This window comes from Hibiscus syriacus, unplaced genomic scaffold (genome assembly GCF_006381635.1).
Source record: "Hibiscus syriacus cultivar Baekdansim isolate YM2019G1 unplaced genomic scaffold, ASM638163v2 tig00110577_pilon, whole genome shotgun sequence".
Classification (NCBI taxonomy): domain Eukaryota; kingdom Viridiplantae; phylum Streptophyta; class Magnoliopsida; order Malvales; family Malvaceae; genus Hibiscus; species Hibiscus syriacus.
In genome coordinates, this window is record NW_024062788.1 from 1,768,230 (window position 1) to 1,780,746 (window position 12,517).

At 30.2% G+C, this 12,517-nt stretch overlaps 1 protein-coding gene across 1 annotated transcript; it reads left to right on the forward strand.

Moving 5' to 3' along the window:
* Nucleotides 1-678: 678 nt before the first annotated feature.
* LOC120133096 (heterogeneous nuclear ribonucleoprotein 1-like) lies at nt 679-3,112 on the forward strand. The gene is made up of 6 exons (XM_039149746.1): nt 679-828; nt 908-948; nt 1,086-1,249; nt 1,586-1,685; nt 1,805-1,974; nt 2,260-3,112. Exons 1-6 carry the CDS (start codon nt 785-787, stop codon nt 2,752-2,754), a joined length of 1,014 nt encoding a protein of 337 aa, XP_039005677.1. The 5' UTR covers nt 679-784; the 3' UTR covers nt 2,755-3,112.
* The last annotated feature ends 9,405 nt before the right edge of the window (nt 3,113-12,517 follow it).

A 12,517-nucleotide genomic window follows, 5' to 3' on the forward strand; every position in this document is an offset into this window, starting at 1 on the left:
TTTATTATTATGAATATCTATGAATAATTTTCACAGTGTAAACATTTAGTTAAATGTTAATGTAAAATTTTAAAATATTTTTACATAAATTATGTAAAATTTAATATTAATTAAAATAAAAATAATATGTGATATATTTAAATACGTAAATAATATATTATCAACAAATATAATTTTTATATAAATAATTTTTATTTAAATATTTAGAATTTTACTATGTAAAATTTAATATTAATTAAAATAAAAATAATATGTGATATATTTAAATACGTAAATAATATATTATCAACAAATATAATTTTTATATAAATAATTTTTATTTAAATATTTAGAATTTTACTTGTTAAAAAATATAAAACAAGGATAATTTGGTAAAATATACATTCCAGTAATCTTTTATTCCTACAACCAAATACTGTAATCTTACATTCGTGTCAAACCAATCAAATACAGTAGTGTAACATTCTCATTAATCATATTCTCTGATAATCTTACATTCTGTAAGCCAAACTCACCTAAAAAAAAAAAAAAAAGTAATATAGGCCTTCGGCTCCTGTAGTCCCTACATCGAAGATTACCGAACATAAAGCATCAAGAAAACTCACCGGCTTAGTAAACCTAAACAAATTACCAATCAATATATATATATAATTGATGTATGTGTCTTCTGATTTTCAATATCTATTTCTAAACATACCTCAACAGCTGCTTTCATCTTCAAACCCTAGCCTCTCATACCTTCCGTCCCACATCTATCTAGATCTCAAAACCTTAGCTACCTTTCATGGGTTCCAGGAGAGGCGGTGACAATGATGGTGCTAGCCCTGGGTAATGCTAATTTACACCCCCTTTGTTATTCATTTCCAAACGATCTCGATGTATGACATTTTCTTTCTTTCTTGTGTAGGAAAATCTTCGTTGGAGGCTTAGCTAAGGACACGATTCTAGGTGGCAGAGCTTTTTCCCTTCTTTTCTCACCCATCGTTGTGTTTTATTTGTGTTTTTCTTTGATGGGAATCATTCAAATTACTGAATTTCATCTCCTTTTTTTTGGGCTTTCGGGGTGCTATGGTGGGATTTTTCAGATACATTTACCGAGTACTTTGAAAAGTATGGGGAGATAACAGATTTTGTTATAATGAACGATCGACATACTGGCCGGCCCCGTGGTTTCGGCTTCATCACCTTCGCGGATCCTTCTGTTGTTGACACTGTTATGCAAGAAAATCACGTTATTAATGGGAAACAAGTAAGCTGGAGCTTTCCACCTTGTACTTGTTCTGTTGTATTTGAAGATTCTGCGGTTGGTTACAATATGAGAAATCTTAATTAGGGTCTGATCAACTTTAGAACTTGTTTTTTTGTTTTCTTGGGGTTTAGTTACTCTCTTTATGACTGCGTTGCTTATAAATTGCGGAGAGTTAGGTTAGTGTTAATGTTGCTGAAATTAAAGGGGAAAAAAACTACCCACCATGATATTTCTGGGGCTGGGGTGGATTTAGCTAATCTTGGAAATCTTGGATTGATCTTATTGTGAGATTTCTCAAGTGTTTAATCTTGCATGATGGATAGATTTTTTTGACAGGTTGAGATTAAAAGGACTATTCCAAAAGGTTCTTCCCAGTCAAATGACTTCAAGACAAAGAAAATATTTGTTGGTGGGATTCCAACATCAATTACTGAAGGTCTGATATTTGATGCATATATACTTTTGCTATATTTTTTATTTTACTTATTGCTATGTTATAGATGGAGAAGTGTGTTTGTTTATTTTTTGTCCTTTTCCGTGCTGTTCAAACCTTAGATGAGTTCAAGAATTTCTTCTCAAAGTATGGAAAGGTGGTCGAACATGAGATAATACGTGATCATGCAACCAAGCGCTCTCGGGGTTTTGGGTTTATCGTGTTTGACAATGAAACAATTGTTGATGATATGCTAGCCAATGGGAACATGATAGATATGGAGGGTAATCAGGTGAGTGTTAAGTGGTTCTTTATTCAATCTGATGTAAGCAGATATGTATGTACGCTTTGTACAGATACAATGCAAAGTGGCATTTTAAACTCTTCCAGTGATGAAAGCAATCGTATTATTATCATCATTCACTCCCTTTGTTTTTTGATTTATTTAGTTTTTCAACTTTCAATGCATCTGAGTTTGTTGCAGGCTTATTGTTGTTATTATGTCTCCTCTCAAGGTAGGATGTACAGAGAATTTATCGGTGAAGGAAACCTAGCTTAACTTACTTCTTTGTTGTAGGTTGAGATCAAGAAGGCTAAACCAAAGAAAGCCTCAGCACCTGGTCCTGCATATGGTAGTGAATCTAGGTCTCGTTCATACAATCATGGTTTTGGTGGATTTGATGATTATGGTGGTTTTGGTCCTGCACCTTATAGGTCTTATGGAGATTTTGGAAGTAGATTTGGAGATTATGGTGGTTATGGTGGAGCTGGTGCCGAGTTTGGTGGTAGTTATGGAGGGTTTGGTGGTGGTGGTGGTTTTTCTGGTTATCGTGGAGATCCATCATTTGGTTATTCTAGCCGATACGGTTCCTATGCTGGTGGGATTAGTGGGAGTGGTATAGGTGCATATGGTCGTGGAGGTGGCGGTGGAGGATATGGAAGTTATCGTGGTTCAGGTCCGAGTGATAGTTATGCTGCCGGTCCAGGTGCTGGCTTTGGTGGACCAGGTCCATTATATGGCAATAGATCAGGATATGGAGGCATTAGTCGCTACCATCCTTATGCAAGGTAGAATGTGCTTAAGACCTTCCATAGAAGTTGCCAGGTTTTCAAAATGGTTCGCTAGGCACTGTGCACTTTTGCAAGTCGGCACAATTCTAGAAGATCACGGCAACTATTAGATTTGCCTGTCTCCAATCTATTGCATCCATTGCTTAGAGACCCCAAGTTAGATCAGCATCAACTATAGCTTCTCATAAAGGAGCAAACTTGAATTTTAGTTGAGCTGCTATATTCTGCTTTAAGTTCATTATTGTCAGTATATTGTAGTTAAAAGACTTTTGATCTTGTTTTGAACTTAGCGCCAGTTTTTTAGGTGTGTATGTAACATTTAGGTAATTAGTAATATAGACACTAGATCATTGTTGACATGGAGATCTTGGTTTACAAATCACAAAGCCTAGGTAACTTTTACAGGCAAGATAACTACTCGATAACTAAACTGTCGGTATTTTAGCTTAGACGAGTTGAAATGCAAATAGATAAATAATCAAGTAGAGAGATGGGTTTACATGATAGTATCAGTATGGGCACATATCCTTGTTAGAATGTGTTTTGGCTCTACTGCCTGGTTTGCTTTGTGAATCACTGTTGTTTCAGGTTTGATGGGTTATCTTAGGCATGAGTTTGTGTGTATGTATATATATATTGAATATTCCGGGGTGATTACAATGTAGTAACTGTTCAAAGAGGCATGAGTAAATAAAAGATTGGCGAATGGGAGTGTTTCAAGCCATGGCTTGGGTTTGTATGTATGCATACGTGCTGAGGTCTGATTTTGAAGAGGATAATTGTATGTATTGCTATTTCAGAATCTCATTGTAATCTAATGGAAACGATTGCAAGTCATTACATAAAAACAGAAACTATTGTTTTGTATGTTTTAAAACCAACTAGATTGTTGATCCCGTTAGCTGTGTTGACGTTTACAGTTTAATATGAGGTCAATTTGTTAAGCAACTTTTGTTTTCTATGTTTTAAGACGTTTACAGTAATTTCTAACATTTTAAGCAACTTCTGTTACCTAAAAGCTTTTCAAGATTAAGACCACCTTGACTATCAATAAATCTTTCTATATGGGGCAAGTTGCAATTTGTTAAACGTGTCAATTTCCTTATAAAAGCACAAGTAAAGCCATAAGTAGAATTCAAGATGATCTTAAAAGCATATTAAACGTGCATCACTTGAAGGATTTAATGCCAGCTCCCTTTACTTAGACCCTACAATTCTTTTTAGAGACAAGTTAGACAGTAGTCTACTCTCCGATATATACATATATATATATATATATATAGGATCCTATTATCTGTAATGAATAATTTTTCTTAACACTATTAGTAATTTGACTTGGGATCCTCTTATCTAAATGAACAAAATTTCCCTATAATAGTCTATTTCAATTCCTTCCGTCATCTTCATTTCTTCTTGCTTCCAAATATGAAGAATAATTTTTACCTCTTCAGATTTATTTTCGGCTTTTTTTTCTTAAATTATTTTTCGACTTATCCGGTGCCTAACGTTATAAATATTACCACTTTAGGTGTATGATGTTACAAACGTTAGCACTTTAGGTGTTTCGGTTTTAATGACCGTTAAAAAAATACATTAAGTGACATGTGTCACAATATAGTAATTTTAAAATTATTTTTTGAAAAAATTTAAAAATATTTTTATTTTTGAAAAAAGTCCCATTTTTTCCTAAGATACCAAAAAAGAAACTCAAATTCTTAACTTATTCTAGTATCATTTACTCAAACCGTTGGTCAGCTCTGGTCACCCATTAGTCGGTGGCAGGCCATCCATACGTTGTCGATAACCCATTAACCGGTTATAACTCTTAATATCATCTCAAAACCTAAAATTCTCAAATCCTTAAATTTCAATACCTAACCCTTAAAATCCAAAATAGGCAACCTCTTAAATTCATTTGATCAATCTTGATAATCGATCATTTAATCGACTGTGGAAACCGACTATTTGGTTGGTTGTTTGGCAATGGAAATTAATAGAGGAAAGGAGGTAAGGGGGCACTTGGGGAGGGAGAGTAGCATGGGAAAGTTTTTTTTAATAATATTTTTTTAATAAAAATAAAAAATTCAAAATTTAAGTTTGTGACATGTTTCACTTAACAGACTTTTTTAACGGTCGTTATACCCGAGGCACTTTAAGTGGTAATTTTTATAACGCGAGACACTTAAAATGATAACGTTTATAATGTTAGACATCTACATGAGTAAAAAAATAATTTACATACAAATTTAGTGAAAAGGTGAAGCATTTCATTTTGTCTCTTTCTTTATTCATCATTTTAGCCATTCCTACAAGCCACACCCATACCTCTTTTCTTTATTGTGATTTCTAGTAAATGACGTTTAATGTTATCTCTTATATATACTTCATATATCCTTTATGTTTTTCATAAATTCCATAATTATAATTTACATGAGAACATAATTCCAGTTTGGTTCCTTCATAATCCCACTTTTAGCCATCATTCAATTTAGTCTTTATAATCATAAGTGAATTATTATTTTTTGTTAATTCACTTGTGCAAAACTTTTATGGCAAAATTATCATTTGTCCTTAATATTTTGAAACTTTGAAATTTAGTCCAAAATCTTATAACTTGATTTTTCTTTACAATTACCATGATTCCTACCATCTTTAGCCCAAATTCATCATCTTTTGCTAATATAACATACCAATTGATATTAGATATTAATACAAAATCTATTCCGACTAAAATTATCACTAATTTTTTTGGAATATTACGTTCTTCTCTCTTAAAAAAATGTCCCTGAATTTATTTAGAGTAAAGAGGTGAGGTTATTATCATTTCAATAGAATTCAATATTCTTCTCAAATAGTTTTTTTAACAGTTTCGATACTAAAATATTTACAATTTTTTTTTCAGGTTCAAGGGCATCGACACCTTATACAGGGATTCGGTACCCTACAATCTATTCATTTGACGAACTTGAATCCCCTCTTGTACCTACTTCAAGAGGTTGTTGTTGGTCCAACACTAGGTTGAATAGGTATATTCAATAAGTTGAAGTAAGACAAGAAAGTTTCGAATGGCAAAGTCATTGCGTTATTACGTCCTCCTATAGCTTTAGTGACATCGTTGAACACAATGAGTGCTAAATCATGTCACCTATTGCACTTGAACAATCGATCCCCCATTAGTTAAGAACCCTTAATTTAGCATGCTTAGAAATAGGATGATCATAACAACATTAAATATTTTAATGATGGGATGATCAAAGTAAAAAAAACAAAAAAAAAACATAAGTGATTAAGTTAAAATAAATAAATTTTAGTGATCAAATTAGGAGTAAAATGATATTTGAGTGATAAAATTTATAATTTACTCATACCCTTAAAATAATATAGTTATTTTAAAATGATATTTACTTTTTGTATATAATTACACGATTATAAATTTATTTATTTTTTAATAGTTTTAGATTTGTAATACTTATTATAAAATAATATGATGCATATAAAATAAAAAATATCAAAATATCAAAAATATTATTTTTTATTTTGATTTTTATTACGTATGTGTTTGATTCATGTTTTATTTTTGGTATGTTGTTTTATTATGTTTATTTTTAATATTAATTTTCATAAGAGGTTTTTATATTATATTTTTTATGTTTGATATTAGTTTTGTCAAATAATTTGATATGATATTTCATCGTACAACTTATACATGTAGCATGAATAAAATAAAATAGTGTAACAATTAATACATACTTGCATTGATATAAGTAGGTAAATCTCTCAATATATTGATACCTAAAAATAAACACACAATTATATTAAATAAAATAAAATATTATAAGTATGCCAATATGTTACCTAAAAATAAACACATAAACATAGCAAAGATCAAAAGATCAAAATTTGATACAAAAAATATGGAGATCTCATAGAAATCCAGCCAGGAACATGATCAATTTTGGGTAACACCAGTTATGCTTCCAAAGGAAGATTTGCACGAGTTTGTGTAGAGCTCAATTTTGGGAGAACCTTGGTTCCTAAATTGAGGTTGATGGTAGGTGGTATCAAATTGAATATGAAGGACTACCCTTGATCTGTTTCAACTGTGGAATGTTTGGTCATAAGGACTGCTCAAGCGGACATGGTGGAAGCTCCAGTTAGTATGCCGTCAGAAGAGAAAAATGGTGGCGAAGAAATTGGCCACGTAGGGACCGAAGCTCCACCGGTAGCTGGAGCGGAGAAAAAGATATCGGAATTTGGACCTTGGATGATCGCACAACATCATAAATCGAGGAAGAATCTCAAAATTTTAGGGGATGATAGTGGAAAATGCAAGAATCATAGAAGAGATAAAGGGGGCTCCAGATTCTCACCCTTAAATATTGTCTCGGTTGAAAGGGATTTGGAGTTAACAAGTATAAATTACCAATATTGTGACTCTAATAAAGGGGGAGAATCTTCCCAAAAATAATAACTTGTTGAGCAATAAAAAAGCTATTAACCCTTTAGAAAAAGAGAGGACACCACCGAGAGCTACTACAAACCAACCAAAAACCATTCTAGTTAGTGCTCGCCTAAAAAACCCAGCTATGCATACTAAATATGCTAACGTGAATAATAGTATTCCATCTTGGATGTTGGGGAACCAATTATTGCTTGTGATGAAATAATGGGGGAAGTTGATATTAATGTTACAGCGGCCTCGAATGATCACAGGAACCTGCAACCCCCTGATGAGTGTTTTCTGAACAACAAACAGGCTAAGTGTGGTACGTAATACAGGTCACGCACCGATGGACTTGATGCTATCGAATGATGTGTCGCTAGACGTCAGTGCTATTGCTCCGTCAAGTGAGTTGACTTAACTTGAGATCTTGTAGCTCTTTGTTAATGAATATCATGGTATGGAATTGTAGGGGTGCTGGTAACAAGTCCTTCTTATGTAATGCTAAAGATGTTATTCTTAATAATAAACCAAGCATTTTCGCTGTGGTGGAACCGAGGATCTCCGGAAGTCTTGCTAAACGGATTGCTAAGAAACTGCCGTTGTCTAAAGTATTTATCGAGGTTCCTGTAGGCTTTGCGGGTGGGATCTGGATAGCATTGGATGATCAGCTTTTTACTGTGGATGTTGTGTTCTCTTCGTCTCAGATTGTTAATTGTGTTGTGAGGTACCGAGATATGGAACCTTTTCATCTTTCGATAATCTACGCTAGCCCTGATTTGGAGACTAGGAGGACACGTTGGGATAATCTTGTGATATTTGCGGAATCTATTAATCATCCTTGGGTTATTGCTGGAGATTTTAATAAAGTGCTCAACGCATCGAAAAAATTTAGAGGTAATTTACCTTCTTTGAGTCGATGTCGCCGATTTCAAGAGATGATCATGCATTGCAACCCTATGGATCTAGGCTTTCAAGGCCCCTCTTATACCTGGTGGAATATGAGGAAGGGCCCTGCTCGTATTCATGCTCGGTTGGATAGGGTGTTGGCGAACTCTAATTGGCGAACAAGGTTCCCTGAAGCGTTAGTATCTCATCTTCCTAGATTACACTCGGATCACTGTCCTTTACTTATTCAACTCTCCCCTCGGCAAGTATTGGATAGATAACAACGGCCATTCTTGGAGTTCTTTGAATGCAGGTTTTGTTGAAAACTCAAAGGCTTTGGCTTTATATCTTTCACAGTGGAATCGTGATCACTTTGGCAATATCTTCGCCCAGAAGAAGCGACTTCAAGCAAAGATTCTAGGCCTTCAATGTTTATCCATGACTATGCGTTCTCACCAACTTGAGCTTCTTGAAGAGAGACTGATCAGGGAATACAATAATATCTTCTAAACAAATCGAATATTGTAATATATATTTTTTAATCAACAATTGATATTCAATTTATTAATTAACTAATTCATATCGAGTTTCCCATAGGCCCATCACGAGACGATCCTCTCAACCCTTTTTGATCCATATGTAATTGTCAAGATTTAAACCCATGACTTTAAATCTAATGTCTCATCGTACTAGACCAATTAATTGTTGATAAATTAATACATTATTTTAATAATATATTAAGTAATATAACATTTTGATAAGTTTATTCTCAAAATTAATCTTATTTCACGAATATAACAATTTCGGAATTTGACATTAAAGAAAATCACTTCAGTAAACATCCAACCAGCTGCACCGTATCGTATCACCGCTGACTAAGGTTGTAAAATCAGGTAATCGGACATGTTTCAGTCGGATCTTGGTAGGTCGGGTAAAATCAGGTACAAGTCAACTCAAGTTGATTTGACATCAGATCCAGATCGGGTTCAGGTCAGGTCAAATTAGTTCGGGTTATTTCAGGTTGATTTGACACCAGATCCAGATTTGGTTCAAGTCAGGTCATTTTCAGTTCGGATCGATGTCAGTTCAGGTCAAAACAATTCAGATCCGAAGCAGATAAAGACCAGACTAATTCAGGTTCGGGTGGACTTCAGTCGGATCTCGTTCAGATTGGGTCACATCATTGACAGATAAAATTCAGGTCGGATGTTTACCAGATACAGATTGAGTTCATGTCGGTCGTTTTTATTTTTGGATTAATTATTTTGTCATCTTTCGTGACTGTTAAATTGCAAGTTGTAATTGTATATGATTTCGAGTAAATTAAGAGAAAAATAAATATCCATAGATCAATTTTGTAAAAAATATAAATTTAAGGACGAAATTGAAGAAATGTAAAATTACAAATAAAATTTTAAAATATAAATTAAACAACACATATAGGTAAGGGACTAAATTGAAATAAATTTAAAATGTGAGGTTTAAATTAATATAAAAATGACTAAATTAAACACATTTAAAAAGTTATGGGCCAGTTACAAAAATATAAATAACAACTAACAATGGGTCAAATGAAGATGCAAATATAAATTTAGGGACTAAATTGAATACATATAAAAGTGAAAAACTTAAAATTGATATAACTTAAAATTTATATAAATTAAAAAAAGAATTAAATCAAAATAAATGCAAAATATGAAGAAATAATGAAAAATATAGTAAATTGTATTCATTTAAAAAATTGAAAAAAATAATATATATATAATATAAGTTTATATATAAACTATATATATAAACTATATTTATATTATAAACTATATAATTATTATAAGTTATATATATAAATTATGTTTATATGAACTATATATATAAACTATATATGTAAACTATATATGTATAAACTATAAAAAGTATATAGTTTATAAACTATAATTTATATTAATATAGTATAAATATATATATATATATATATATATATTATTCAAAGTGAGTGGTGGGAGAAAACTTTTTAAAATAAAGATTTTTTTGTGTGAATTTTTTTTATTTTATTTGAGAATTTAGAGGAAAATTGGGAAATTTAGAGGGAATAGAAAATTTTGGAGGGAAATGGAGAATTGAGATTTTATTTGGAAATATATTTTGGGTTAATTAGACTCATTCTCCTCCAACAATCATTATTTTTCTACTTGTATTTGATTTTTGATTTATTTCATTTTAGTCATGGTTTAATTGTAGATTATATATGTATAATATAAGTTTATATATAAACTTTATATAGTATATATATGTATGTATAACTAATATAAGTAATCTATAGATTATATATATATATATATATTATAGAAACACTATGCATAAACTATATAAAGTAATAAAGTATATAGTTTATAAAAACCCTAAATCATGAACCCTAAATCTTTAATCCTTAACTCTAAACCCTAACATGCAAAATAAATACTAATTATACAAATGAAATTAATATGACATGTACTACTATTTATGAACCATATAATATTCAATGTGACATACTAATTATTTAACATGTAATTAATCATGTTCTATAAAATTTACATTTAAATAATTTTATTAAATAATTTCATATGATATGTATGTATAAACCATGAATAGTATATATAAACTATATATATATAACCTATATATATATATAAACTATATAAAGTAAATTACTTATATAGTTTATAGAACACTATGCATAAACTATATAAAATAATAAAGTATATAGTTTATATAAACCTTAAACCTAAACCCTAAATTTTAAACCATAAATATTAAACCCTAAACATAAACCCTAATACATGTATTACATGCATATATGTATATATGCATACTGTGTGTATTAATGTATGCGTATCATACATAAAAAAATACATCAGTAAATAATGAAGTTATAATTTCATTTTATGATATGTATGCATGTATGCATGTATGCATGTATGTATGTATGTATGTATGATGCATACATTACATAGACTATCGTGTAAATAAGATTAAAAGTTTAATATTTTAATAGATATTTTAATTTAAAAATATTATAAAAATATATTGATGTGTGTATGATACATATGTTATATGCATATATTATGTATGTATATATGTATGTATGATGAATGTTTAAAATTTTAAGCTTTTTAATTTAAATAAATTTTAAAATTTTATAAATGTGGTACATTTCAACGAACAACTTTTTAATAATCGTGACGGATCATAATTTAAATTTTTATACTCTTTTTATTAATTAATTTGACTCAATAAAATGTAAAAAAAGTTAAAAAGAAAATTATAAAGTAAAATGAGTTGTTAACAAATTTAAAGCCAACAAATATTATTAGACTTTGAAATTCCAAAAGTGTGATTGTATTTTACAATAAAGATATCGTGCATAGAAATATAGGGAAAATGCTATAGAATATTTAATAATGTTCAGGGTTAGGATTACTAGATGCTTAACTCTTGGATTCTGGATTAACTAATAAATTATTTTTTATTGGTTCTTGAATGCGATTGTAATTAGCAATTTATGGACCTTCATACATTGTTAACTGTACTCCACAACCCTTGGTCCACGTAGCTACACATACCAACATGTTCAATTATTATATAAGGTTTGTAAATATAAAGGTTGAACAGTGACACATTCAGCCATGCCTCTCGCATGCCTTGGGTTCCTTTCATCAAATATAATATTCATACTTGTTATTCAATACATATAAACTTGGAAATTGGATTATAGGATGTTGGACTTTATTTTACGATTTTCGATGGTTTTTTAATAGTTTAATTTTTTTTTGTATTTCGTTTATTGATTCAGTCTGATTTGTTCGTATTTATTTTTCGTTCGAGTGTTTTGGTTAAGCTCTTAACCTTTTCTATGTATGATTCTTATATGATCTAAAGTGATTAGTTTCAATGTTATTAAAAAAATGTTTAAATTGTGTATTTAATTTACAATGATCGTTGTAAACCTTTATTATAATTTTGGATATCTTCACTTTTTTATAAGACTAGCGATTTTTATTAAAATAATTAGATTATAGTGTAAATAATTAATATGTATATATGTATGATTTTATGATATGTATGCATGTATGTATGTGTGTATGATGCATGCATTACATAGACTATCGTGTAAATAAGATTAAAAGTTTAATATTTTAATAGATATTTTAATTTTAAAATATTATAAAAATATATTGATGTGTGTACGATACATATGTTATATGCATATATTATGTATGTATATATGCATGTATGATGCATGTATTGAAATTTTAAGCTTTTTAATTTAAATAAATTTTAAAATTTTATAAATGTGGTACATGTCAACGAACAATTTTTTAAACTAAAATATCTATTAAAATACATTGATGTGTGTACATACATACATGCATGATTCTTAATTCATATTTTATTATAA